Source organism: Cannabis sativa, chromosome 6 (assembly GCF_029168945.1).
Source record: "Cannabis sativa cultivar Pink pepper isolate KNU-18-1 chromosome 6, ASM2916894v1, whole genome shotgun sequence".
NCBI classification, from domain to species: domain Eukaryota; kingdom Viridiplantae; phylum Streptophyta; class Magnoliopsida; order Rosales; family Cannabaceae; genus Cannabis; species Cannabis sativa.
In genome coordinates, this window is record NC_083606.1 from 69,635,974 (window position 1) to 69,662,388 (window position 26,415).

Sequence of the window (26,415 nt, forward strand, 5' to 3'; positions counted from 1 at the left end):
ATCCAAAGAAATACAAATTTTCAAAGATCTACTCTCTTGCTACGCATCGAGAGATTTAGAGCATGTTTGGTATAGTTTTCTGTTTTTTGTTTTCAAAAAATTATTTTTAGAAATGAGAACAAAAAATAGTTTTTGAAGTTTTTAAAAATAAGTCATGTTTGGTTAGTATTTTTTAAAAACAATATTTACCAAAAGTGAATTGGTTTTTAAAACAGAAAACAACATTTTGTTGTTTTCAAAATTCTTGTTTTTTGTAACTCTGTTTTCTGAAAACTGTTTTTAAAAAACAATGCCAAATAAGCAAAATTGTTTTCAAAAAACAGTTTTCTGTTTTTAAAAACAAAAAACAGTTTTTTAGTTATGATGACAAACATACACTTAGTTTTTAAAATACTCTACTAATCAAGTATTTTATGTGGACTCTCGTATTTTTTGTTTTTAAAATAAAAATTTATTTTCAAATCTCAAACCAATTAAACTTTAAGTTATTTGGAAGTATTTCAAAGTGTTTTTTGTAGTAGAATTTGAAGTGGGGAAGCTCAATATCACAAATCTGAAACTTCTCATTCAATTTAGACATTGTTTCAACCATTTTTTTAGAAATTGTAGATATTTTTTCCAGCTTTTCACAACATCTTGATTCATTCAAGATGAGTAATTAAAGTAATTGATAATATTTTTTGTGAATATAACTTTACTTTCCTACTATAAATTCCACAATACACCTCACTAACGCCATAAGTAACTAAGAGCCTAATTGCTTACCATATCATCAAGTAGAAGCTTTTTATTATGCATAAAAGTATTACGACGATGCCAAATTCTTTAACAAATTTTTTTGAAAAAATATCCATTACCCCACCCAAAAGTTCATAAAAATTATCAAACTATCCAACCCAGAAGGCACCATTTAGATCGAATTGACTTAAGGCAAGGACAAAGCCACAACCACAAGACATACAAAGTAGTTTCATTAGTTTGTAAACAAATTGGACATTTGAAATGGACATTTGCCCATAATTTGAATTAATATGATTACAAATATCAATTATCAAAGGTTTTCTCCCTTTCAAAAAAGAAAAAATTATCAAAGGTTTTCTTACAAAAATAAGTTGAAGGGTTTGAATGAAAAGGGATATAAAGAGTTGATTTTTTTTAAAAAAAAAAAAATTGGACATTTGACCACAATTTTAATTAATACACTTTTAATAATATCATAGGTTTTCTTACACCCTTTCTGATAAAAAGGAGGAATCTATTCTTACAAAAATTAAGCTAAAAAGGTTCTTACCAAAATATTTGAACCCATATTACTAGGGAAATTTACATAGTATACTAACTTTTGTTATTTTTTTACAAAAATACTGTCAAGCGGAATTTTTTACTATTTTACTGTATTTTTTTATAAGTTTCATACTGCAGTATACTGTGTTAAGTTTACACTGGTGTTCTACTGGTTTTTTACTAGTGTTCTACTGTTGTTTTGAGTTGTTCTGCTTTGTGTTTTACTGGTGTTTTATAAAAATACAGTATTTTTGAAAAAAATTCTGTGTGACAGTATTTTTGTAAAAATTAACTCAAATTCCTATGATAAGGTCCATTTCCCGAACATAAAGGCCCAATTTCGTTCATTGAGGCCCAGATTATATAGGTCTTCAATTGAAAAACTTGTAAGGATATTTTCATAAATACCCAAAAATAATAAAAACTTTACAAATATAGGTATCTACAGTTTTTTTAACATTTTTTATGGATTTATTTTTATTTTTAACAAAAATACCCACAACTTCAGGTACATTATATTATATTTGTGCAACATGCAAATAATGTCACTTTTTGTAAAACCTTTTCATTTTTATGTTCAAATATATTTTTTTATATTTTTATGGTGTTTTAAAAAAATAACAAGTAAATAATAAAAAAATTACACAAAAATGATATCTAAATAACAATAAAAATAATAACATGTAAATAACAACAAATTAATAACAGAACAACATAAAAATAAATTAACAGACCGTAATTTCTGTAAATAAAATCATAAAAATAAAAAAAAAATATTTAAAATTTTGTACAAAAGTATTTTTGTATATTTTTTTCGATTGTTTTTGTAAATTTTTGAAATAATCCCAAAGTATAAGGGAAACTTACAAAAATATTGGAATTTGGGTTAATTTTTACAAAAATACTGTCACACGAATTTTTTTTCAAAAATACTGTGTTTTTATAAAACACAGGTAAAACACAAAATAGAACAACTCAAAACAACAGTAGAACAACTAAAAAACACCAGTAGAACACTAGTGAAAACTTAACACAGTATACTGCAGTATGAAACTTATAAAAAACACAGTAAAAAAGTAAAAAATACCACCTAACAGTATTTTTGTAAAAAAATGGTAAAAATTAGTATACCATGTAAATTTCCAAACTATTAAACAGCCGTTTCCAACATGAAAGGCTCAGGGGCTCGGCTAGTTAATTGGTCCTAAAGCAGGCCCAGAATTTATGGGCCTGCAATCTAGACCTGTAGCCCGGCCCATTTAGCCTACACACATTTCTGGCGGGAAACCCTTAGCTTCTTCCCGCCATATTCAACCCAACAAAGCTTTCTCACCTCATTTCTCACTCTCCAAACCCCTCAATTTCTCTCTCACTATCTCGCTCCAGTCTTCGCCCATGGCTTCCGAGTCTTCTCAGGGAAACTTCAACAACGGTAAACCTCTCTTGAATGTTTGATTATCGATTTTGTATTTATTTATTTATCTGTTGAATTAATTTTCAGAGCAATTATCTACACACAGGTCCTTCATCGCCCGATGACTCGTTTACAAGTCAAATCGGGAACACTAACTCGTCCCCCGGGGACGCTTCTCGCCGGAGAAGAAGGGGCCGATCTACCACTCCGGCGGCATCTGCGACTCCAACAGCACCTCCTTCTCGTTTCGCCGCTTCTTCCGAAGCAACTCCGACACCATCGGCTGGAACGCGCCGTAACGGTTCCAATGGCAAGCGGAGAGCTCCCTCAGCTGCTGCAACTCCCACTTCGACCGACGATTTGCCGCCTTCCTCTGAAGGTGGTGATGGTTTTGACATGGATGAGGACCGCCCTACTTTTGTTTGGGGAACGAACATTAGTGTTAATGATGTCAAAGCTGCTATTGTGAGGTTTTTGAAGAATTTTAGGGACCAACAGTCTCAGACTCCTGATTCGGAGTTTCATACTGAAGGAAAGTATATTGAAACTATCAAGAGGGTTCTTGAAATAGAGGGTGACTCACTTGATGTTAATGCACACGATGTGTTTGATTATGATTCTGATCTGTATGCGAAGATGGTTAGGTATCCACTTGAGGTTCTTGCGATTTTTGACATTGTTTTGATGGAAATGGTGCCTTTAATCGAGCCGTTGTTCGAAAAGCACATTCAGACTCGAATATATAATCTCAAAACTTCAACTTCAATGAGAAATCTCAACCCCTGTGGTAAGAATTTTGTGTAATTTTTTAAAAAATGAATTTTTCACAATTTCCCAGTTTGCTGAATATTTGTATTAACTGTATCTAATTTGTCATACTAGACATTGAGAGAATGGTGTCTTTGAAGGGAATGGTTATCCGTTGCAGTTCAATAATTCCGGAAATCAGAGAAGCAATATTTAGATGTCTTGTGTGCGGTTACTACTCTGAACCTGTTGCTGTAGAGAAAGGTAATTAGTTAGGATACCATTCGCATGGGCTAGTTTTTTCTTTTCTATATCACAATGTCATTCTAAATTATTTTCCCTTTTCAGGACGGATAACTGAACCAACAAGATGCTTGAAGGAAGAATGCCAAGCAAGAAACTCCATGACACTTGTTCACAACCGATGCAGGTAACTGTAGCTTAGCTTTGTTTTATGAAAATACATGTTTTTATATGCAATTGTCACTTGCATTTGGTGTTTGATCGGCTATACATGCTATTTTGATTGTTGCTCTTCTGAATTATTCCTTTACAACCCATGCTTTGCTTCATTTTAAACTCATTTTGCCTCTTTGAAGTTTAATTTTATACCTCTAGAGCTAAAATTAGTTTTGGATAGACTAATTTGGTAAAAGGACATGCATTTAGAGATTGTGTATGTAAAAGTTTGTAAATAATGGTTTATTATATTTGGATACTGAAATTTATTGTTGTGAATTCCAACAAATGACTACTAACTAGTTCTCCTTCTGAAATCAGGTTTACTGATAAGCAGATTGTAAGGCTACAGGAGACGCCTGATGAGATTCTTGAGGGAGGGACTCCACATACTGTTAGCTTGTTGATGCATGATAAACTGGTTGATGCTGGAAAACCAGGAGATAGAGTTGAGGTAAAGACAGATCAGATGATGTTGCAGAATCTTATGAAGGATGTGAATTTGTTTGTTCACTTGTTTAATGAATTTCTTTTCAATAGGTCACTGGGATTTACAGGGCCATGACTGTCAGAATTGGACCAGCACACAGAACTGTAAAATCACTCTTCAAGGCATGTGTGATGGTTCCCTTTCTCTATTATTTTTAGGGTTCTTTGATCATGGCAGGGTCGTGATGTGTTTTTCTTCTTTTGAATGCAGACGTACATTGATTGTCTTCATATAAAGAAGACTGACAAGTCGAGAATGCTGGTGGATGATCAAATGGAAATTGATAATCCTTTAGGTGGAAACTCAGATGATATTGTTTTCGATGAGAAGAAGGTATGTCTAATGTGTAATATCTGTCTTTCTTTCGTAAAATGAATTATTCTACAAAATCTTATTTTTGTTTTGATTACAGGTTGAAGAATTGAAAGAATTGTCAAAGCAACCAGATATATATGACCGTTTAATGAGGTCTCTCGCACCAAACATCTGGGAGCTGGATGACGTCAAAAGGGGCCTTCTTTGTCAGGTGTTTTGGATATTTCCACTTCACCAAGTCCTTGATTGTATTTTTGTCTTAGGTTTAAAGGGTAGTTTGTCTTGAATCTCTTTTGACTAGTGTAGTACTAAATGCAACCTTCCTCATTGCAGCTGTTTGGCGGGATCGCTTTGAAGTTGCCATCTGGTGCTAACTTCCGTGGTGATATTAATATCCTTCTTGTTGGTGATCCTGGAACCAGTAAGTCTCAGCTGCTTCAGTACATACACAAGCTATCTCCTCGAGGTATATACACCAGTGGAAGAGGGAGTTCTGCTGTTGGTTTGACTGCTTATGTTACCAAAGATCCTGAAACTGGGGAAACAGTATGACGCTAACTAACTCTTCAATTTTATGTTACTACATATCTTTTCTCCAGTTCTGACATAACCTTAACTACAAATGGTTTGATGCTTTTAGGTTTTGGAGAGTGGAGCATTAGTTTTGAGTGATCGCGGCATTTGCTGCATCGATGAATTTGACAAAATGTCTGACAATGCAAGGAGCATGTTACACGAGGTTGGTTATCCATGTGATCATTCATTTTTTTATCTGACCATAAATATTGTATTTTCTTTGATAAATTCGTGATAGATTTTTTTCCCCTTCAAATATACTGGTATGTAGGGCTGTACATCGGTCGGTTTAGTCGGTTTATACTATATATTTTCCAACCCAACATAAAGATCGGGTTATAAAATTCTGCATGCAAACTGCCCAATTTAAAAAAAAAAAAATCTGGACCCGACCGACGGGTTGGGCGGGTTAACCCGCCCAAACCGAATTAGGAGTTTTTTTTTTCAGATTCAACTAAAATAAAAATTAATAACATTAAATACATAATATTCCAAATCTAAATTCAATTTAGGGATTGGGTTTTTTTTAATATATATTATATATTATTATATATTATATAATATATAATATATATATAAAAAATAAAAAAAAAAAAAAAAAAAAAAAAAACTCTTAATCGGGTTAAATCGGTTTGGGCGGGTTCATTGGGCGGTTTGGGTCAAAATTCAACCCGCCCAATTTACAGATTGGGCGGTTTAGAATTTTGTCAAGTTATGTCGGTTTGTATTTTTTTTCGGTTTTGTCGGTTTGGTTTAGTCGGGTTATTCGGGTTGGGCGGTTTACGAAAATTTCTGTACAGCCCTACTGGTATGCATTAGAAAAGTATCTATTTGAGAGTAAATGTGATGCCCTGTAACTTGCATTGTTAGAGTAGACCTACTTTCATATCGGGTCTACTTTCAGATCTCACGTTGACTAAGTATAGATGGTGGCTTATAACCATTTAGGCATCCTCCACTAATAGGGTAGTTTTGGGGAGTGTATTCTCCCAATTGGGCCACCAGGCAATGATACAACATTCATAATCTTACTCCTATTTCTTGCAATGGTTTTGTTACTAATGATATATGCATTCCCCAGGTGATGGAGCAACAAACTGTTTCAATTGCAAAGGCAGGAATCATTGCCTCTCTTAATGCTAGGGCTTCAGTGTTGGCTTGTGCAAATCCAAGTGGGTCACGCTATAACCCTCGCTTGTCTGTGATTGACAATATACACCTTCCTCCTACTTTATTATCAAGGTAAGCACTGTAATAAAAACTAGGATGTTACAGAAGTCTTAGATACTTCAGTAGCATGACTTTGCCCCTTTAAACTTTAGTATGTAATGTCTTGCTGTAGGACATAATTTTTAGATTTGACAACCTATACTGATGTTTGGATTCTACTCTTTTGATACATTTTCAGGTTTGATCTGATTTACTTAATTCTAGACAAGGCTGATGAACATACTGACAGGCGCCTTGCCAAGCATATAGTTGCATTACATTTTGAGAATCCTGAGGTATGGTGATATATTTGCCAAGTCTCTTGTTTAAGCTCTAATCTTGGGAAATTTATTAATCATGATATCCAAAATTCTATGTCACTCCTTGCAGAGCATAGAGCAGGATGTCTTGGACCTTCCTACATTGATTGCATATGTAAGCTATGCAAGAAAGCATATTCATCCACAATTATCTGATGAAGCTGCCGAAGACTTGACTCGAGGTTATGTTGACTTGAGAAGGAGAGGAAATTTCCCGGGAAGTGGGAAAAAGGTAAAAAGGATTTTACTTTATCAATAGTTACAGAATCGTTGTGCACATGTGTCTATGACATAACAGTCTCTTCAACCCCTAAACACCATTACTGGTTATCCATGAATATTTGATACGTCTTTGTGCCATCAACGGTTTCTGATTTGGTCTATTAACAGGTTATAACCGCAACACCAAGGCAAATTGAAAGTCTGATACGTCTTAGTGAAGCCTTGGCTCGAATTCGATTTTCAGAAGTGGTCAGTAAACTTTTCCACCTTTGGATTCATCTAACAGCACGTAATGGAACACTAACAAGTAGAATGGGGGACTGAACTTATTCTCCTTTTTGCTCGTGCAGGTAGAAAAACGTGATGTAACTGAGGCATTTCGACTCCTGGAAGTTGCAATGCAACAGTCAGCTACAGATCACTCCACCGGTATGTTCTCCAATCAAACTGAACCACTCTTTCTTTCACCTTCTTTACAAAATCTCACAAGTCTCTTTAAATCATTCTGCTATTTAAGGAACAATTGACATGGATCTCATCACAACTGGAGTCTCTGCAAGCGAAAGAATGAGACGGGAGAATCTATTGTCGGCAACTCGCAACTTGATCATGGAAAAAATGCAGCTAGGAGGACCCTCAATGCGCTTGTTAGAGGTACATATAAGTGCTTTAAACTATTAATTAGGAAATGCAAAACCATTTATCTTATCAAGAAACAAACACTTCAATTTACTTTATGTTTGCTCTATCTAGATATTGGAGGAACTGAAGAAACAGAGCTCAGGAACCGAATTTCACCTCAATGATGTTAGTCTCTCTCTCTCTCTCTCTCTATATATATATATATATATATATTTACAGAAATTGGGTTGGAATTGAATGGTGGGTCTAATAAGGGTTGGTTTGGTACAGCTAAGGAATGCAGTTTCCACACTTTCAAGCGAAGGATTTGTATCTGTTCATGGTGACAGTGTAAAAAGAGTATAATTTGAAGAAGAAGAAAGGGAATAACAAGAGACAAACCCAAATCTGAAATTATATTTATGATTATTCTATACCACCGTATTAGCACTAAAATACCATTCAAATCCACTTTTTTTTTTTTTAACTAATTATTTAGTTGAGAGATGTATTAGTTTCTGATTTTATTTTTATTTTTATTTTTAACCGTAGTTTTGGATGGCATGGGCAGACTCTAGGTTTACTATAATCTTTATGATAAAATTTTGTGATGTTGTAAATGCTTTTGTTCTTTTAGTTATTTATATCTAATTTTACTATTTTGAATAACAAATTCACAATTAAGTACGGATGCCAAAGTCGAACTACATAACTTCTGATTTTACATGACTTGGTCTGAGTGTTAGTTTTAGTTTAAGTGGTAATATTGCTATTTGACATTCTATATGGCATTTCAATTAAAATATGGTGTTTGTGACCATAAAGAAGAAACTTGGCACTTGATGTATGGGCATAATTAAAGGAGAAATTTACAAAAATACTAAAATTTGGGTAAATTATCACAAAAATACTGTTACACGATTTTTTTTTTCAAAAATACTATATTTTTATAAAATAATAGTGGAATACAAAACAAAATAGTATAAAAGTAAAAAAGTTTGATTATCCTTAATTACCATTTATTTTTAGATTGATTAGGATTTTTACTTTTAAACTTTAACATATATCAAAATAATGTTCTTTGAATATTTTATATTGTTAATTTTTTTAAAAAACTATTTAGATTTTTGAATTTAAGAATTTTTTGTCCAACATATATACTATTTTGCAATAAATCTTAGCACATAGGGTGTTCAATGATTATTAATTATCAAATATTGAATATTTAATTATGATTGGATACATCTAATATCTAATTTGAATTAGGGGTGTTTGTTATAGAGCATTGGTATTAGGCACCAGTGGTACTTAACACCTTCTCGACATATCGCGTTGCGATTGGCTAGCGATACTCTCTAAAAGTTATTATATTAAATTATATGGGACCCGATACTTATTTGGACCAATAGCGATATTGACACATAGGAGGATGTTAAGCACCACTAGTCCATTTACCATTTCTCTTTGTTATAGGGTAATGTTGGAATGTGAGGGCATTTGAAATGAATCTTTTGGTGCAATTTTTTATGTAAGAATGTAGTGGGTCCTATAGACATTTAATGGGGTGGTTTCATATTTCCCAAAAGTGATTTTTTTGCTCACATTCTTATACAAACTAAAACTTATAACAAACACAACCTTAGTAATTAAATTTTATATTTTTATACTATATGGCATATTTACTTAAATGGAATAGAAATAAATGGTATGGTATTAATTCCTATACAATTATTTACTAAATTTTGGAAAGGGAGAAACTAGTGGGAGCCACACAAATTATGGAGAAAACAAAGGGAAATGTTCTCCCCCATTTTTATAGCGAATGCATTTTCTTTTCCTCACTTAATTTATTTTAATTTTAATTTTATTAACTAAAAATGAAAAAGACAAATATGCCCCTTAAAAATCTATAAACAGAAAATAATTACATATTCTAATAATGACAATTTTGTCAAATTAAAGCATTCTGATTACCTTTTCTAGTTATGTAAACAAAATAATATGATTCTGGTTTTCTTTCCGGACAGTTTAGTAAACATCATAATAAAATATTGTTTCCAATTATTTTCTATTTTAAAACGATACATTTCTTCCATTGATTATTCTGATTCCAATTACAGTTTAGTAAACGCGCCAAAAATATATATATCTATATAAAAATTAGGATTAGAACCTTACTTATTTATTTATTTTGTATCAGATGTATCCAATAACATTTGATGGAATTCAATCCAAAACATTGAATTGGGTCTAATGATGAATTCAATTTGAGCCGAAAATTATTAAGTTTAAAAATATCGGATAAATTTGAACTAATCTAATAGGGAAATTTACATGGTATACTAACTTTTGCCATTTTTTTACAAAAATACTGTCAGACGGTATTTTTTACTTTTTTACTGTGTTTTTTTATAAGTTTCATACTGTAGTACACTGTGTTAAGTTTTCACTGGTGTTTTACTAGTGTTTTACTGTTGTTTTGAGTTGTTCTACTTTGTGTTTTACTAGTGTTTTATAAAACACAGTATTTTTGAAAAAATTTCTGTGTGACAGTATTTTTGTAAAAGTTAACCCAAATTCCAGTATATTTGTAAGTTTCCCATCTAATAAGTATACATGAAATATACTCTATGGATAAAACCGGTCTAATGTTAGATCAGTTCAAATAATTGAAATTAATTGGATAAAAATAGTTGGCAAAATTTAACATTTAATATATAATTGATCAAATTTTAATAGGCTTAAAAGTATTAAATGTGGTCACATAATTCTTAATAAGCTAAAATTAAAATTTAATTGTTGGTACTGAATTATGTGAGAAGAAAATAATAAAGAGCAATTTGCAGCATAAATATCTATTACACAGAAAGATTTAAGTTTAATTTTTGATAGTAATAATAGTTAAAATTTAGGGGTGTTCATCAAACCGTTCAAACTGCCCGTACCGCAAATAAAATATGGTTTGAAATTCCTTGCGGTGCGGTCGCGGTTTGATTTTTCCTAAACCGCGCAGTGCGGTGAAGTTTATGTTTTGAATTGTTAATATGCGGTTCAAACCGCACCACACCGTACTGCACATTATAAAAATACCAATTTTTATATTTATTTAGGTCCAATATGTGAATGTCCAACCCAAAGTCTACTAATTATTGTATTGTTGAAACTTAATTTTTTTTTCATATTTATTTTCAAGCCTTATGGTATTTTTGACAAGTGTTGCTCAAACTTTGTTATATTTGTGATAGTTTAATTATTGGTGATAGTCCAAATCACAAAAACTGCATTACACCATTTTTTGCGTTGCGGTTTTCACAGTTTTTTAGTTTCGCAGTGCGGGTGCGATTTGAGAAATTAGAAAAACTGCATGTGCGGGTTAGTTTAAAAAAATAGTCAAAAACCGCACCACCCACACTGCGAACACCCCTAACTTAAATTATATTTCCCGCAAATTACTCAATAATAAAATAATATTTTAATATTCTTACCCTTACCTGGTTTTTTTTTTTTTTTGTTATAGTACTTTAGCCAAAAAAAAAGTTGTCTACATTATATACAGAGCTAATTTTAATACTTTTTTTTGGGTAATTTTTTATTTTTTATTTTTAAAAAGATTAAGATAAAAAGGAATAATGAGAAATGAGGAAATTTCGTACCCTAATAGAGTTAGAACGAATACAAACAAATCATCCAAACAGATCACAGCAACACCTCAGTAAAATATAAATATAAAAATGTCTAATAATAATAATAATAATAATAATAATATTAATAATCAATTAAATTAATTAAATTATTGAAAGAGAGAGAAAGAGGAGAGAGAAGGACGTGGAGCGAAGCTTGTGGATTGTGGCGACTGATTTCCCCAAACGCCAAATCTCTCTCTCCATTCACTTCTCTCATCGTCATCATCAGAGCTCTCCCACACTCATTTTTATTCATCTCTCTGTGTTATTCTAGAGAGAGACAGAGACAGAGACAGAGACAGAGAAAGCCTAACAATGGCAGAAGGAGGAGGAGGCTGTTGTCCCCCGATGGATCTGTTCAGGTCCGAGCCGATGCAACTCGTTCAACTCATCATTCCAATCGAGTCTGCTCACCTCACTGTCTCTTACCTCGGCGACCTCGGTCTTCTCCAGTTCAAAGATGTATGCTTTCTCTCTATATATGAATACCCTTCTTTTTTCTTACAAAACCCTTCTTTCTTACTTGTTCGATTTCAATTATGGAGTTTTATTGTAGTCTTAGCTTTGGTGGTTTCTGCTTTGACTGGTTTTAGCTTTTTGTAATCGCGATCGGGTTTTTATTTTTGAAAAATTAGGGTTCTAGCTTAGCTATTTTGTGTTGCCGATTGATCGATAATGTGGTTTTTGATTGATGGATTGAGTTAAAGGGGATTCAATTTGGGAGGAATTAGTTGAGAATTTGCTTTCGTAGATCGTGGATTGATATGATCTTGTTGTTAATTTCAAATCAAATGTTGCTGCGATTTGATATTTGGTTCATTAGGTGTTTCAAGTTTTGATTAGTCAGATTTGGGGTCCGTTGCATCTTTGGCTCTGCTTGTAGTAATATAACTGTATGAATGTGGAAGGAGCTAGCTTTTTCGGTTTTCCAGTAGTCAATTGTAGTTTTTCTTTGTGAATCGATGAATTACACTATTTGAAATGGCATATTACTACTTGTATTGTATTTAGGAAAAGTTCACATTTTTAAGTGAGTTCTTATATTTAGTTTTACCAAACAATACTTGCTTGGAGTTGCTGCTGAAGTAAAAGAAGCTAATTTAATATTTAATTTAAAAAAGGTGGAAATTTGGAGCATAAGGGATGATTAGAATGAATAAGAAATACCGTTTTAATGTAGTAAATTTACATGGTTTCTATGTTTCCTCATACTTGTATGATATGTAGCCTTGAATGTTCTCCAGTTTCTCACCGCTTGTATGTTATTCCCCATTGTATTTTCTTGCAGCTCAATTCAGATAAGAGCCCATTTCAGCGAACTTATGCTACTCAGGTGATTTTATGTCCTGTATTTTTTAATTTAAGATTACTGCATTGTAGATCTTAATTTTATTACTATCTGATTAGTGGATTTTCTTTTTGTATACAACTAACAACTCACAATAGAAGCTAGATTAATAAATTTGCAAAAGGTTATGATTCCGTAAAATCTTCAAGGTATATCAAATAGGAAGATATTCATTTGCAGGTGATGGGTTCAAGGGTTTTCTAGGGCTTAAGCTTGCCTTTTGGTTTTATTTACCCAGTTAGCTATACGTAATTAGCACTCTTGTATCCGAAAGATGAACTCGACTCTGTTTAGGATAAGTAGTTAGAAGTTTTCATTGTAACTTAAAGATATCTAGCGTATTTTTGGACTAAGCTGAAAGAAGTATACGGTCATCATTCTAGGTTTTTGCGGGTATATTTTTGTTTAACCCTTTCTGCTGCAGATATAACTTTTATGATATTATAGTATGAAAAATACTCAACTACACCTTTATGGGATCAGATTAAACAGTTTTATTTAGTTTACTGAGGCTTGGCCAATTCTGAGAGTCTGACATCAACAAGCTAGACTCTTTTGTTGCTTTTAATGTAGAAAATCAGAGCGTAAATATGTACATAATATACTTATATTCTGATTATACATATCTTGTATTGATGAAAAATACATTTTTTTGGTAATGTGTACTAATAAAATACTTAACTGCTATCCTTCAAGTTCAAAATATTAGTTTTTGTTATTGTATTTAATATTACTTTTCCAATAAAGATAAAAAGATGTGGAGAGTTGGCACGCAAGTTACGTTTCTTCAAGGAGCAGATGTCAAAGGCAGGATTCTCTCCAAAGACATCTACAACACGAGCTGAGATCAATTTGGATGACCTAGAGGTGAGCTATAAGTTCAAGAATACTAGTACTTTTTTTTCTTTATTTTTCTATTTATGTTGTTTAATTGTTGTGTTTATGTTCATGCTAGGTTAAACTAGGTGAACTTGAGTCAGAGCTGGTTGAAATGAATGCAAATAGCGAGAAGTTGCAACGTTCTTATAATGAACTTGCAGAATATAAGCTAGTCCTGCAGAAGGTACATCTTCTTTTGCATTCTTTTAATTCTCGTTGCAACTCTCCTCGTGAAATATCATGAGATTAGAATGTTTGTATTCTTCAATTCAAACATGATTAAGTTCATTCCTAATGTTGATTCTTCTACTAATGGGAAGCCTTTAATTTAGAGGAGTGGATAGTGTGCCTTCCTTGTTGCCAAGCTGTCATTAAAGGGTTATGCTGTTTGTGAATTGATAATAAAATGGATATATGTGTTCTCAATATTAATGAAAACTTAAACTGAGATGAAGTAATAACACGGTTATTAACTTAATTATTTCCTACTTTTCAGGCAGCTGATTTTTTTCATGCAGCTCATAGCAGTGCCCTGGAGTTGCAGAGAGAATCTGAATCACGTGAAGCAGATGATTCGCTGGAGACCCCTCTTCTACTAGACCAAGTACTAGCGCTAGCTTTGATTTTATTTAGAGCTGTAAATAATCTTTCAAATGAAATAATTGACTCGATTTGGCTGTTCTGCTAGGAAATATCGACTGATCCATCCAAGCAAGTGAAGTTGGGGTATCTTACTGGCCTTGTTCCTAGGGAAAAGTCTATGGCGTTTGAAAGGATTCTATTTCGTGCTACTAGGGGTAATGTTTTTCTGAAGCAGGCCACATTGGAGAATCCTGTTACTGATCCCATATCAGGAGAGAAGGTGATAACACTTCTTTCAATAGAAAAAGTTGAATAGTAAAAATATAGAAATAACTGAAGTGTCAGTCATAACTCGAAGTATTTAAGTACCCCTTTCTCTCTTCTCCCTTTCTCGCTTAAGTTCATAATGTTATTAACATAACTTTTTTTTTTTAAAAAAGATAAAAATAAAAAAATTCATTCCAATTATCTATTTATTTTTGAAAATTTTCTGTTTCATTTGTTAACTACTTCACTTAAGCAAAAGTAAAATATTATGCTAATTGCTTGGTTGTCTTGCATTCCCCCTTTTTTTGACATGTTATTGTTAATGCGCAGGTTGAGAAAAATGTTTTTCTGGTTTTCTACTCTGGAGAAAAAGCAAAGAACAAAATTCTTAAAATATGTGAAGCTTTTGGTGCTAATCGTTATCCTTTTACTGAGGACCTAGGCAGACAAGTTCAATCGATCAATGAGGTAGGGGATGCATGCATGTTTGCATTATTTGTTATCGTGTAATTGAAACTTATATTTTTATCTTGACATGAGTTTCTTCATTTTATTATCTACACCTCGGTGATCTTGCTTCTTTGTTAGTTCAAGCCTTTTAACTTGTCAGAATTTTCTGGTTATGTAATTCTTCAAGCATGAGATTGACTTAGGCTTTCATTTTCTATAAAACTAAGAATTGTTACTGTCGTGGTTATTGGCTGACTTGATTTCTTGGCTTAGAAGGCTTCTATACTTGTTGATGCAATGCTTTCACTGAGAATGCCTTACTACGTTGATTACAATTGAATGAGTTAGTAGGTAAATTGAATAGGCATCAAGCATCAAAAGTATGAGATTATTTTAATTAGAAACATTCTATGTGGTAGTAACAGCCATAAAGGTCTCATCTATAAGTACAATTTGAATTTAGCTCAAAGTTCAGGTTAAATAATTGGACTCAAGAGAGGTTGCTCAAATGGACAGATACATGGTTCGCTCGCGAAGTCTGGAGGTTTAAGTCACTTCTAGGCACCTACATAGAAATTATTATAGTATTAGTTTCCAGATTATAAACGCATACTTATTATTTGTAGTCTTCCCTCAATTGAAATTTGCAAGAGCATAGTTTATTTATGGTGTGAAAAAGTTAACAAAGGTTTATCCCAATGCAAGAGGAGGATTAAGGTTTAGATCACATTACCTGGCAATTACTTTTCCTCCCGGATTTGTTTGTATTGGTTTTTTTTTTTATAAATCACACAAAACATAGCATTTATCCAATTACCATAACCCTATCATGGGGTTAAGGCTTGGTAGCTACTAAGTGTAATATAAACACCACAAATTATTGTTTGTGATTGGTTTATCGCTGTCAATATCACCTGTTCTCTGCAAAGTTCCTTTTACCTCTCTTCTTCCTCATAAATCATTTGCTCAAATTTCAGGTTTCAGCAAGACTCTCAGAGCTGAAGACTACTATAGATGCTGGACTGCTGCATCGTGGCAATTTATTACAGACTATTGGAGATCAATTTGAGCGGTGGAACCTTGTGGTCTGTTTAAGATTCTTCATTTTATAGACTTCAATTTGATCATCAAAGTGGTTTTTTTGCTATGTTGCTATAATGCTTACCTGTTTAATGGGGATTCTTGAACTTGTGAAGGTGAGGAAGGAGAAATCCATATATCACACTCTAAACATGCTCAGCCTTGATGTAACAAAAAAATGTCTTGTCGCAGAGGGGTGGAGTCCAATATTTGCCACAAAGCAGGTAATATTCTTTTTTCCAGCTGCTTTTACAATTTTAACACAGAAAACATAGATGAATTATAGTTCTTAGCTGTGATGGTACAAGTGAAATATATATTTTGAATTCTTATAGCTTGGAGTTGATAATTGCAGATCCAAGATGCGTTAGAGCGGGGTGCCTATGACTCCAACTCACAAGTCGGAGCTATATTCCAGGTTTTGCATACAAAAGAGTCACCGCCAACTTATTTTCGCACAAACAAGTTCACTACTGCTTTTCAGGAAATCGTTGATGCATACGGGTCAGTTTTGCTCTGAACATTGACAATTCTTTTCTTCTTTATTACTATTTGAGGAAAAGTATTGCAGTTAGAGGAGAGACCCTCAACGTCTTTTGATGTCCGTATAAACCCCACATTACGTTCATTTATATGGATGATGATTCATGAAAAATCTGCAGCCAACTTCCTTTAACAAGAGGAATTGGGAAAACTAGCTAAAATATGGCTTAGTTGCTTTGATTCAGTAAAAGTAGCCTGTAACCAAAATTATAGTACACAAGATCCCAAACTACTAAATTTCTTCAATCCAGATATGCTATCACATGTTCAGTAATCACTTCTTTTTTAGAAAAAGAAAAAAAAAGTTCAAAAGATTTGAGAAAGAACTAACATCCATGCCTTTGTCATAATTCTGGAGTAGGATGTGTAAAGATAGTATTATGTTCATCCCAGCCATTCTTCTTGTAGTCTTGACTTTACAAAAATTACTTCCTTTGACATGGTGAACTATTAATTGTCTTCCCTTATGATCTCTGGGATGTGCATCTATAGAAACAATAATTTTAGGTTTGTTAGATTGTATTTGTAGGGTCTGTAAAATTTTAATAGTGCTATGACTTGAAAGAGTCCTTGTTGCTCTTATCTGTATTTTGTCCAAGTCACCTGATTTCCTGAACATCATTATGTAATGTCATTGCAGGGTGGCAAAGTACCAAGAAGCAAATCCTGGTGTATATACAATTGTTACATTTCCATTTCTTTTTGCGGTCATGTTCGGTGATTGGGGCCATGGAATATGCTTGTTACTGGCAACACTGTATTTTATAATCAGGGAAAAGAAACTTTCTAGTCAGGTAATAATTTTGTGGTTTTGAATTGGCTTTACTACTTATATATTAATCCTGGATCATGTCTGTTCTTCACTTAGAACGCGTGGCAATGTTTAATTGCTTCATCACATTACTAAGATTACTGTTGCTTGTAATAATAATCACATTCATTTTTCGTCATCAAGGTCATGCCTTGATGGTTCTGGACTAGGATAGTGTGTTGCTGTAATTTGTTACTATGCAAGTTCATGACTTATTTTATATCGTTAGAATCACTTTCTCTTCGATGGAATCTAATAAAAATGTGATTATGGGTTTACAGAAGCTTGGAGACATCACAGAGATGACCTTTGGTGGTCGATATGTCATTTTGATGATGTCGATTTTCTCGATCTACACAGGTTTGATTTACAATGAGTTCTTCTCTGTCCCATTGGAACTGTTTGGTCGCTCGGCATATGCTTGCCGTGATCTTTCTTGCGGGTATGCTATTTGAAGTTTGTTCATTTATACTATTTATCCCCACCATATGATCCCTCTCCTCTCTCTCTAATTTTTTTGTGTATGCTTCTTTTGTAGAGATTCTACTACAATGGGTTTGATCAAAGTGCGCCCTACATATCCATTTGGGCTTGACCCTGTATGGCATGGTACCCGCAGTGAACTGCCATTTCTCAACTCTTTGAAGATGAAAATGTCTATTCTCATTGGGGTGACTCAAATGAACCTTGGAATTGTAATAAGTTATTTCAATGCCCTGTACTTCAAGAACAGTATAAATGTTTGGTAAGCCATCTTACTCTGAAGTGTTGCTTTTAGAATTCAAACATCTTCGCCACTGCCATAGGGGCCAATATGTTTCTGAAACTGTAGAAATATAATTTTATCTTGAACTGATTGGAGCTGCCCAATATTACAGGTTCCAATTTATTCCCCAGCTGATATTTTTAAACAGTCTTTTCGGCTATCTCTCTGTTCTTATCGTTATGAAGTGGTGTACCGGCTCACAAGCTGATTTATACCATGTAATGATATACATGTTCCTGAGCCCTACAGATGATTTAGGTGAAAATCAGCTCTTCCCTGGGCAGAAACTAGTCCAGGTATTGTTTAATGTCTTGCACACCGATTTCGCACTTTGAAATATATATTTGAGAAGAAAATTATTTGACTAATAACTCACATTCCATGCCTTTTCTTCTAGCTTGTGCTGTTGTTTTTGGCTCTTGTTGCCGTACCTTGGATGCTTATTCCGAAGCCTTTTCTCTTGAAGAAGCAACATGAAGCTGTACGTCGTAAAATCTCTTTTTTAATTTCAACCATAAAAACTTCTCTTTCATTTCATTTCTATAATTCCTAATTTTTGTCACTGCAGAGGCACCAAGGTGAATCCTACGCCTTACTCGAAACCACAGAGGAGAGCTTGCAAGTAGAATCAGCTAATGATTCGCATGGTGGTCATGGTGAAGAGTTCGAGTTCAGTGAAGTTTTTGTCCACCAACTTATACACACAATCGAGTTTGTACTTGGTGCCGTCTCAAACACCGCTTCATACCTTCGTCTTTGGGCACTGAGGTTAGTCTCTACGAACCTTATTATCAGTATATTTATAGGCCAATCGACGACATTAACTTTGCCTTTTCCCCTTTCCTCAGTCTTGCTCACTCAGAGTTGTCTAGTGTCTTCTACGACAAGGTTCTGCTTCTTGCTTGGGGGTAAGTAGATCATTCCTCAATTCTCCTTTCCTTTCCGAATTTCTAATACACGATTTTCGAATGCCCTCTTATTCGTTCTTGAATATTATGCACAGGTTCAACAATGTCTTCATCCTCATAATAGGGATCGTGGTGTTCGTCTTCGCAACAGTCGGGGTATTGCTAGTGATGGAAACTCTTAGCGCTTTCCTACACGCACTTCGTCTTCACTGGGTCGAGTTCCAAAACAAGTTTTACGAAGGAGACGGTTACAAGTTCCAACCTTTCTCGTTCTTGGTCACCGAGGAGGAAGAGGAATGATAGAAAGATCGAAAATGGTATGAAAAAAAAATAAAATATATATATTTAAAAAGTACCTACTACTACTGTCTAGTGAGGTGGATTTTGCGTGTGGATAGGCAAAATGGATGATATGATCTTTGAGTTAATTCTTTGATTTGTAATTTGATGAGTTAAGTGAGGCAATTGGGGGATGTAATTGAATTATTTATAAATTGTTTTTGGGAGAGGAAAGAAGAGATTATTATAGGAAGGCTTTTACTCCCCAACTCCCTTTTTGCTTGTTTATTTAATTATTGAAAAGGAATAAGAAGAGTTGTTAGGGTACATGGCCCTCTATGTATTAATAAAATTATATCCATCCTACTTTATTTATATATAAATAATGTCTTACATTATTAACATTCTTATGAATATTTATTGATTTCTTTTGTTTTTTTTATCCTAAAATAATATTTTTATATAATAATACACAATGGGGTGTTGATCTATTCATTCTATTTTTTGCTCTTATGGAGTTACCCACCTGTCGTAGATTTACTATGACCAATAAGATTTGAGATCTCGGTATCAACCTTTTGGCCTAAAAAAGTAATCTGTCTTGATAAAGTTGTAGTTTTTCAAAGAGTAATTTGCGACATAAATACTTAAGTTTAACTTGTGTTTGTAGATAAATATTTAAGTTTATTTTTGATGATAATAATATTTAAATTATATTTTTAGAACTTTCGTAAGTAGTTGGCTATTAAGTGTAAGTTAACGGTTACGCTTTTGTTCATTAAATTTTGATTTTTTATCTGAAATTAATTTAAATTTACTAAGAAAATAATACGTAGATAATAATTTGATATTTAACGATTAGGTACCTATAGAAGTTCTAAAATTATGATTTATGTATTATTATTGTTAAAAATTAAATTTAGATATTTATCTGCAATTGAGAGTTTAAATATTTATACCACAAATTATTATTTTTTAATTAATTGTTTATTTATAAATATAGTAAATATGCAAAGCAACATAAGATCATTTTGGTTATATATTTTCAAATTAGAAGTGTATGTTGTTTAGGACATAAAATATATTTGGAGGTTTTTTTTTTCCTTTGTTCATGTAAACATTTTGTTATCTTTAAGGAAATAATGTCACTGTCAACAAAAACAAATACATAAAGATAATATGTTGATCATTTGCCAAATTATAGAATCAAATTGAATATAGAAAGTTGTAATGTTTTCTTGTTTAGATGGACCATGCATGGGTATCATTAAATTATTCCTTTTAAGAAGTTTTTTAAGAAAAAACAAAGTGCATGTCTATCTATCTTTTTCCACCATAAAAAAAAAAATAGAAATTATATAATAAATGAGAAAATTATAAAGATTTATTGTTTTATGGCATAAATAAATAATATTATGGGGTTATATTTTTTTTATTTTTTTTTATATTTGTATGAGTTTTTTTATGTCATATTTTTATAATAAAATTTGATAAAACTTGTAATAATAAGTTTCACCGAAAAAGTCTATTAGTTTTGATTGCTTTCTGTAATATTTGGTCAGTATAAATAAAGTGTAAAGTGTAAGGCTAACCAAAGGGAAATGCTTTGCTTTTCACTTAGTTTCCCCATTGTATAGCTTTACAATATCATATATGTTGACACTTTAGAGCAAAAGATTTCTTTGTTAAACACTACACATCATATCTTATAAAGCATTTATTTCTCATACATCAAGAACATTGAGGTATGTGTTTAATTTATGTTTGTTATAAATATTTTTTAATAGTTTATTAAATTAATTACTTTAAGATGTCTCTTTAAAATACTAATGTTTTCTATGAATATTTTTTTTTATTTAATTTCTTATTAGAAAATAGTAGATGTGTTTTATAAGTTTTTAAATAGTATATGTGTTTTAATGATACTAATTTTATTAGGCTAATTAGTAATTTTTTCTCCTGAATTTTGACATGTACTAATTCGTGCCCCTTGAACTTTTTTTGCCGTTAAAAATTCCCCCCGAACTATTGAGATTGTTAAATTTAAGGACTTTTGTCTAATTTTAGTAAAAAATTCTAACATGGATGAAAGTTCAAGAGGCATGATTTACTACATATCAAAATTTGAGGGGCATGATTTGGTAGATATCAATATAACATTCAAACATTCCCAACTCTATATTTCAATATTGTATAGATTAAGATCGGATAACTAATAATTTTCGAACCTCCTAGAAGTTTATTTTAGTATTGATGTTTTTTTATTGTGTATAAATGTCAAATATTTATTGTTTAATATATGCATTGTTATAATAATTTAAATTTATTTGTATTATTTGTATTTTTGGATGAACGACACATATACATCCAAGCTTGTACGATCAGCTTAAAGGGCCTATTCACTAAACTCAAACAAAATGATCGCCCAACCCATGAGCCAAAGACATGCGAAAAGTCTGTATTTAACTATAGCTTTACAATAACTAAATCGGATGTCTAAATCTAGAAGGTCGACACTTGTTCTATTAACAATTATTCAAGAAAAACAAAAACAGATACTCTCACGAGTCATCCAGGAAGGAATAATTAAAAAGGCGAGCCATCCTAGTTGGCTTCCCTCTGACACCAAATCTTGAAAAATTTGTTGCTTTGTCCTCTCGGTCAAGTTTTGGAAAGGCACACAACAAAAAAGAAAGCACATCTTTCCCCAACACACTACTTTGATATCTTTTCCTCACAAATTACAACACATGCCTAATTATCACTAATCAAATAGTACCGTCCCATACAAACGATGGTTAGTTGGTTACACTCAAAATTGAGTCTCACCTACTAAAGTCAGCCCGAACTAACCACATAAAAATTTCTTCATGTCATCTTTCAAATTGATTTTTGAAAAAAATCAATAAACAATTTGTATTTCATAACTTTTAATCTTTTATTATTAATTTTTGTTTTTCTTTTTTATTATGTCTTTATTTTCTTGCATTACACTACAAAGCTTCCCACAATTACTTACACGTTCCAACTTCCACAATAGTGAGAGTAAAAGCAACATCATTTTTATGTTAATAATACATTTAAAGCTCAAACACATGAAAAGGACTCTTCTTTCTTCGGGTCTTTTTAAACAAGAAGAAAACATAATAAAAACAAAGCTGAAAAATCACAATACATGGCATTTGCCTTTTTTCTAAATGAAACAAGATATTTACAGACAATTGGGTCCTCATCCATGACTGACCTAAATGTATAAATATAAGGTCTTTTCTTAATGGTTAGTATGAACAGCAGCAACAGTTGAAACCATAGAATCCACACCACACACATTTCTGCCTCTGCATATTTTGTAGAACCCTTTCTCACCCCAATTCTCTCCCCATGAATTCTTTATAATCCAATATGGCTTGTTTTTCAACCTAGAAGGAGCATAAGCAGAAGCACCATAACCCACCAACAAAACACCATGATCAAGTCTCTTTGAACATATGTATGGGCATGAAACTCCACCTACGTATGTTTGCATGAACACAGCATTGATAGCCACTGCAAATCAAAATCAAACCCAATTAGTAATTCGTAATTAGTCATTAAACAAACAAACAAACCCTTTTGAGTATTTCTTCTTTCTTTACCTGCAAGAGGACCATTCTTAACCAAGTTAGCAGCGATTTGTTCCTCGTCTAGTGAGACAACACTGAAGTTGGCAACTGATGCTGCAATCTTCTTCTTGTCAAATTTGCAGGTACTGCGGTCGGTGCCTGTGTAGGGATAGTCTTTCTCTTTCATTAGTCCACCGGCTTTGAGTGTGTACTCAAAAGCACTGTTCATTAGCCCACCATTACACCCTGAGTCACATGACCCTGCCTCTTCTGGATCACACTGTATAGATAGAGACAAAAATACAAATCAATGAATGAAAAGGAACATCCAAAACATCTTTTCAAATCCTAATTCCTAATTGGGTTTAGCACAGAATCATACTACTGTTATGATTCCAATCAAAAACTCTCTTTTTCTTCTTTTTTAAGGTCGCTTTCAAACTCAATTAACCTAATAATATTAATGTTATAATAAAGTTCCATTGAAACGACAAAAAGTTTTGAAAACCAATCACTTTCCAATTGAATTGACCTAATTATACGATAATAAAATCCAATAAATCTCCATTCTAAGCTAACAAAAAGTAAAATTAGAAAAAAAGATCAAACCTCGTGATCACAATCCACAAGCTGTTGCTCGCTAAGGCTAACAAGCTCTCCCGTGGCGAGGAAGTTAGCACCTTCCAAGGCACCGGTTGTACTGAAACTCCAGCATGATCCGCAAGAACCCTAAAATCCAAAACACAACAAAAATTCAATACAAGACAACACACAAAAGAGTATTCAATACAAATATATATAAATATATATGAAGAAATACCTGATTCTTGACTGGAGTAACGGCACCACGATCTCTCCAATCAAAATCCTCAGGAAGATCTTCAGTAGGAAGAATCGGAGCCTTATTCGCATCAGAGGGGAGTCTAAGTCGGCTCCTGAGTCCAAGAAAGGTACGACGAAACTCAGCCGGAGTAAGGTCAGAGAAACGAGTCACGCCATGGTTAGCCGAGGGGTCAAGCCTCTGGTGACGCCTAGCACGGCGTAGGTTAGCCTTGAAAACCTCGAACCTGTAATCGTGCTCCTCCTGAGAAGCGTAAGACTTTCCAAATTTGTTCTTGAAGAGCGAGAAATGGTGATCGGCACCGAGGCGAATCTCGCCGACATCGTCAACAACCTGTCTGATCAGAGCATCGTCGCCGGAAAGAGCCTCCGCCGCTACGTAAACGGCGAGGAGAGAGAAGAGAATCACCGAGAGAGAGAAACGTTTCGCCATTATCAAAGGTGTTTGGGGTTTGGGTCCCTTAGGCGTGAGTGACCCCTTTTTATAGGTGGAATATCCAGTAAGTTGGGTTACCGTGAATATAATCCTCTACGGTCGGTTTTATCTGTAAAATGAATCTGAACCGTTTATTTTACGTGATCAACGAAATGCTGAGTTTTTAGTGGTTTAGATTTGTCGGTGTTTTGTACCTTGTTGTAGTGGATGATTACGGATTTTGCTTAGGGAATGAGGTTAGTGGAAGGAGCGAATGGGAATTGGACACGTGTCGCGGGTTGAGTGCCTGTGTTGAATGGTAGAAGTAGTTTGTTTTGGTTGCTTTTTTGTTGGGTTTTGTGACTCATGTATTTCGTTTTTTTCTTTATTATTATTATTATTTAAAAAATAAATAATAAAAAATAAAAACAAAAAAATAGTCACGATAAGATTGAGCCTATCCTAGTGAAGCATCTTCTTAAAATAGATTATTTTTTTTTTTTTAAAAAAAAAAGATATATATTTGGATATAGAATGGTAGTTGTTAAAACTTGAATCTCATTATAAAATAGAATGTTAGTTGAATTTTAATTTAACTAATTATGAAGTTGTAAAATTAGTAATGTCTTCAATTAAATTATACAATATTAAAAAAAAATCTTGAAAAGAGGTCGTGGTTGAAACCGACAATCTTACCATTATACAAGTATTATGAAGTTTTATTCATATGGTATTTTATTTTAGGAGTATTATTTTAGATGATAAGATGTTATTAGCAGAGTTAGATGATGTTTCTGTTATTTTTATTAGACGATTTACAAATAGTATTATTTATTTTTTGGTTCGAGCATCTTATTTTATCGTTGATCGTGTTATCAATAATATTTCTCTTGATTTTTTTTTTTCATGTAATCTCTAATAATTACAATTAATAAAAGTTGATGATTTATTTTTTTTTTTAAAAAAAAAATATACAATATTAAACTCATGAGTAGCACCCCTATAAGATTTTATTTAAATTATTTCAATATCAATGTCCTTATCCTAGAATGATTTTTTTTTTTTTGTCTTAAACTTACATCCTATTATTTATTTATTCTAAAGATAATAGTGACAATCAAATAAAAGAACAAAAACAAGAACAAGAAGAGGACCATTTAAGAGGTGAGAGGGAGATCATTTGTATTACTAGTTCTTAGATTTAGAGGTGACACAGTAAAATTAGTTAGCGATATTTTTTTTAAAAGAGAAATGCTAAAAGGTATTGATAGTGTCTAGTACTTTTCTATATGTCAATATCGCTATTGGTCTAACTGTATCGAATCTCATATAATTAAATATAATAACTTAACTAAAGCAATGCTACATGTCTAGAGGTGCTAGACATCACTAATGCTTCTTAAAAATTATTATTTTAAATTATATGAGGTTTAATGCTTAATTACATTAAGAGCAGTGCTATTGGGCACAAGTGGTGCCCAACACCTTTCATAGGTGGTACTTTACAATTAGTTAGCGATATTACTTAAAAATTATTTTCTTAAACTTAATTACACTATTAACAATATGATACCAATACATTTTAGCAATTCTCTTACAGTAATAATGATATCATACTAAAAAGAGTGTTAGGCATTTCTCTTTATTTTTGTTTTTATTATCTATTGGCTATTTTTTTCCTTGAGATTGGACATTGGAAACATAAGGCTCAAATTCCAATGCTTCAATGGAAGAAGCCATATATAATGAACTTGGCCGGGAAGATGCCTCAAAGGGGACATTGGAGTTTCACTCTTCACGAAATATGGCATATCTATCTATAAATATATGGATTGGATGAAAATAATCAAATTCAATACATTCACAAATTTTGTAATAGTAGAGGCAAAGTGAAAAAATTATCTAAAAATGTGTAAATGTGAAGATATAAAAAAAAAAATACATTAAAAAAAATAAAAATATAAAACATGCTAATAAAATTATATGTCACGTTAATAACAGTATAATAAAAATCAAAAGTAAATATTATTCAAAAAGTTAATATAACATATAGCAAAAAATACATATAACATTCACAAAAATATACATCCTAACAATAATAAAAAAAAATATATATTACTAATTTATATATGTATATTATACTATATTATATACCACAATTAAAATATTTATCATAACAACAAAATTATATACCATCATTAGATATAATAAAATAAAAACTAATTAAATATTATTTAAAATAAATAATATATCATACAATTAAAATATATATAAAAATAATATATTTTTTTATATATTTTATGGA

At 32.4% G+C, this 26,415-nt stretch overlaps 3 protein-coding genes across 3 annotated transcripts; 2 read left to right on the top strand and 1 right to left on the bottom strand.

Moving 5' to 3' along the window:
• The first annotated feature begins 2,566 nt into the window (after positions 1-2,566).
• Positions 2,567-8,316, top strand: LOC115725780 (DNA replication licensing factor MCM4). Its single transcript, XM_030655389.2, has 18 exons — positions 2,567-2,716; positions 2,805-3,485; positions 3,581-3,709; positions 3,794-3,875; positions 4,226-4,358; positions 4,445-4,516; positions 4,605-4,727; positions 4,807-4,920; positions 5,043-5,255; positions 5,350-5,448; positions 6,367-6,527; positions 6,694-6,790; positions 6,885-7,046; positions 7,205-7,285; positions 7,387-7,465; positions 7,554-7,690; positions 7,790-7,843; positions 7,949-8,316. The coding sequence occupies exons 1-18, from the start codon at positions 2,680-2,682 to the stop codon at positions 8,021-8,023; spliced, it is 2,529 nt and encodes an 842-aa protein (XP_030511249.1). The 5' UTR covers positions 2,567-2,679; the 3' UTR covers positions 8,024-8,316.
• A 3,095-nt stretch (positions 8,317-11,411) lies between these two features.
• On the top strand, positions 11,412-19,657 carry LOC115725475 (V-type proton ATPase subunit a3). The gene is made up of 18 exons (XM_030655010.2): positions 11,412-11,802; positions 12,629-12,673; positions 13,436-13,555; positions 13,644-13,751; positions 14,064-14,171; positions 14,256-14,429; positions 14,747-14,884; positions 15,844-15,951; positions 16,063-16,170; positions 16,302-16,450; positions 17,130-17,283; positions 17,582-17,742; positions 17,839-18,045; positions 18,179-18,362; positions 18,464-18,547; positions 18,635-18,834; positions 18,915-18,974; positions 19,070-19,657. Exons 1-18 carry the CDS (start codon positions 11,656-11,658, stop codon positions 19,272-19,274), a joined length of 2,460 nt encoding a protein of 819 aa, XP_030510870.2. The 5' UTR covers positions 11,412-11,655; the 3' UTR covers positions 19,275-19,657.
• Positions 19,658-22,293: 2,636 nt separating this feature from the next.
• Positions 22,294-24,219, bottom strand: LOC115724523 (cysteine protease RD19A). Its single transcript, XM_030653820.2, has 4 exons — positions 23,676-24,219; positions 23,465-23,584; positions 22,889-23,135; positions 22,294-22,799 (listed from the first exon to the last, which is right to left on the bottom strand). Exons 1-4 carry the CDS (start codon positions 24,126-24,128, stop codon positions 22,525-22,527), a joined length of 1,095 nt encoding a protein of 364 aa, XP_030509680.1. The 5' UTR covers positions 24,129-24,219; the 3' UTR covers positions 22,294-22,524.
• Positions 24,220-26,415: the final 2,196 nt, after the last annotated feature.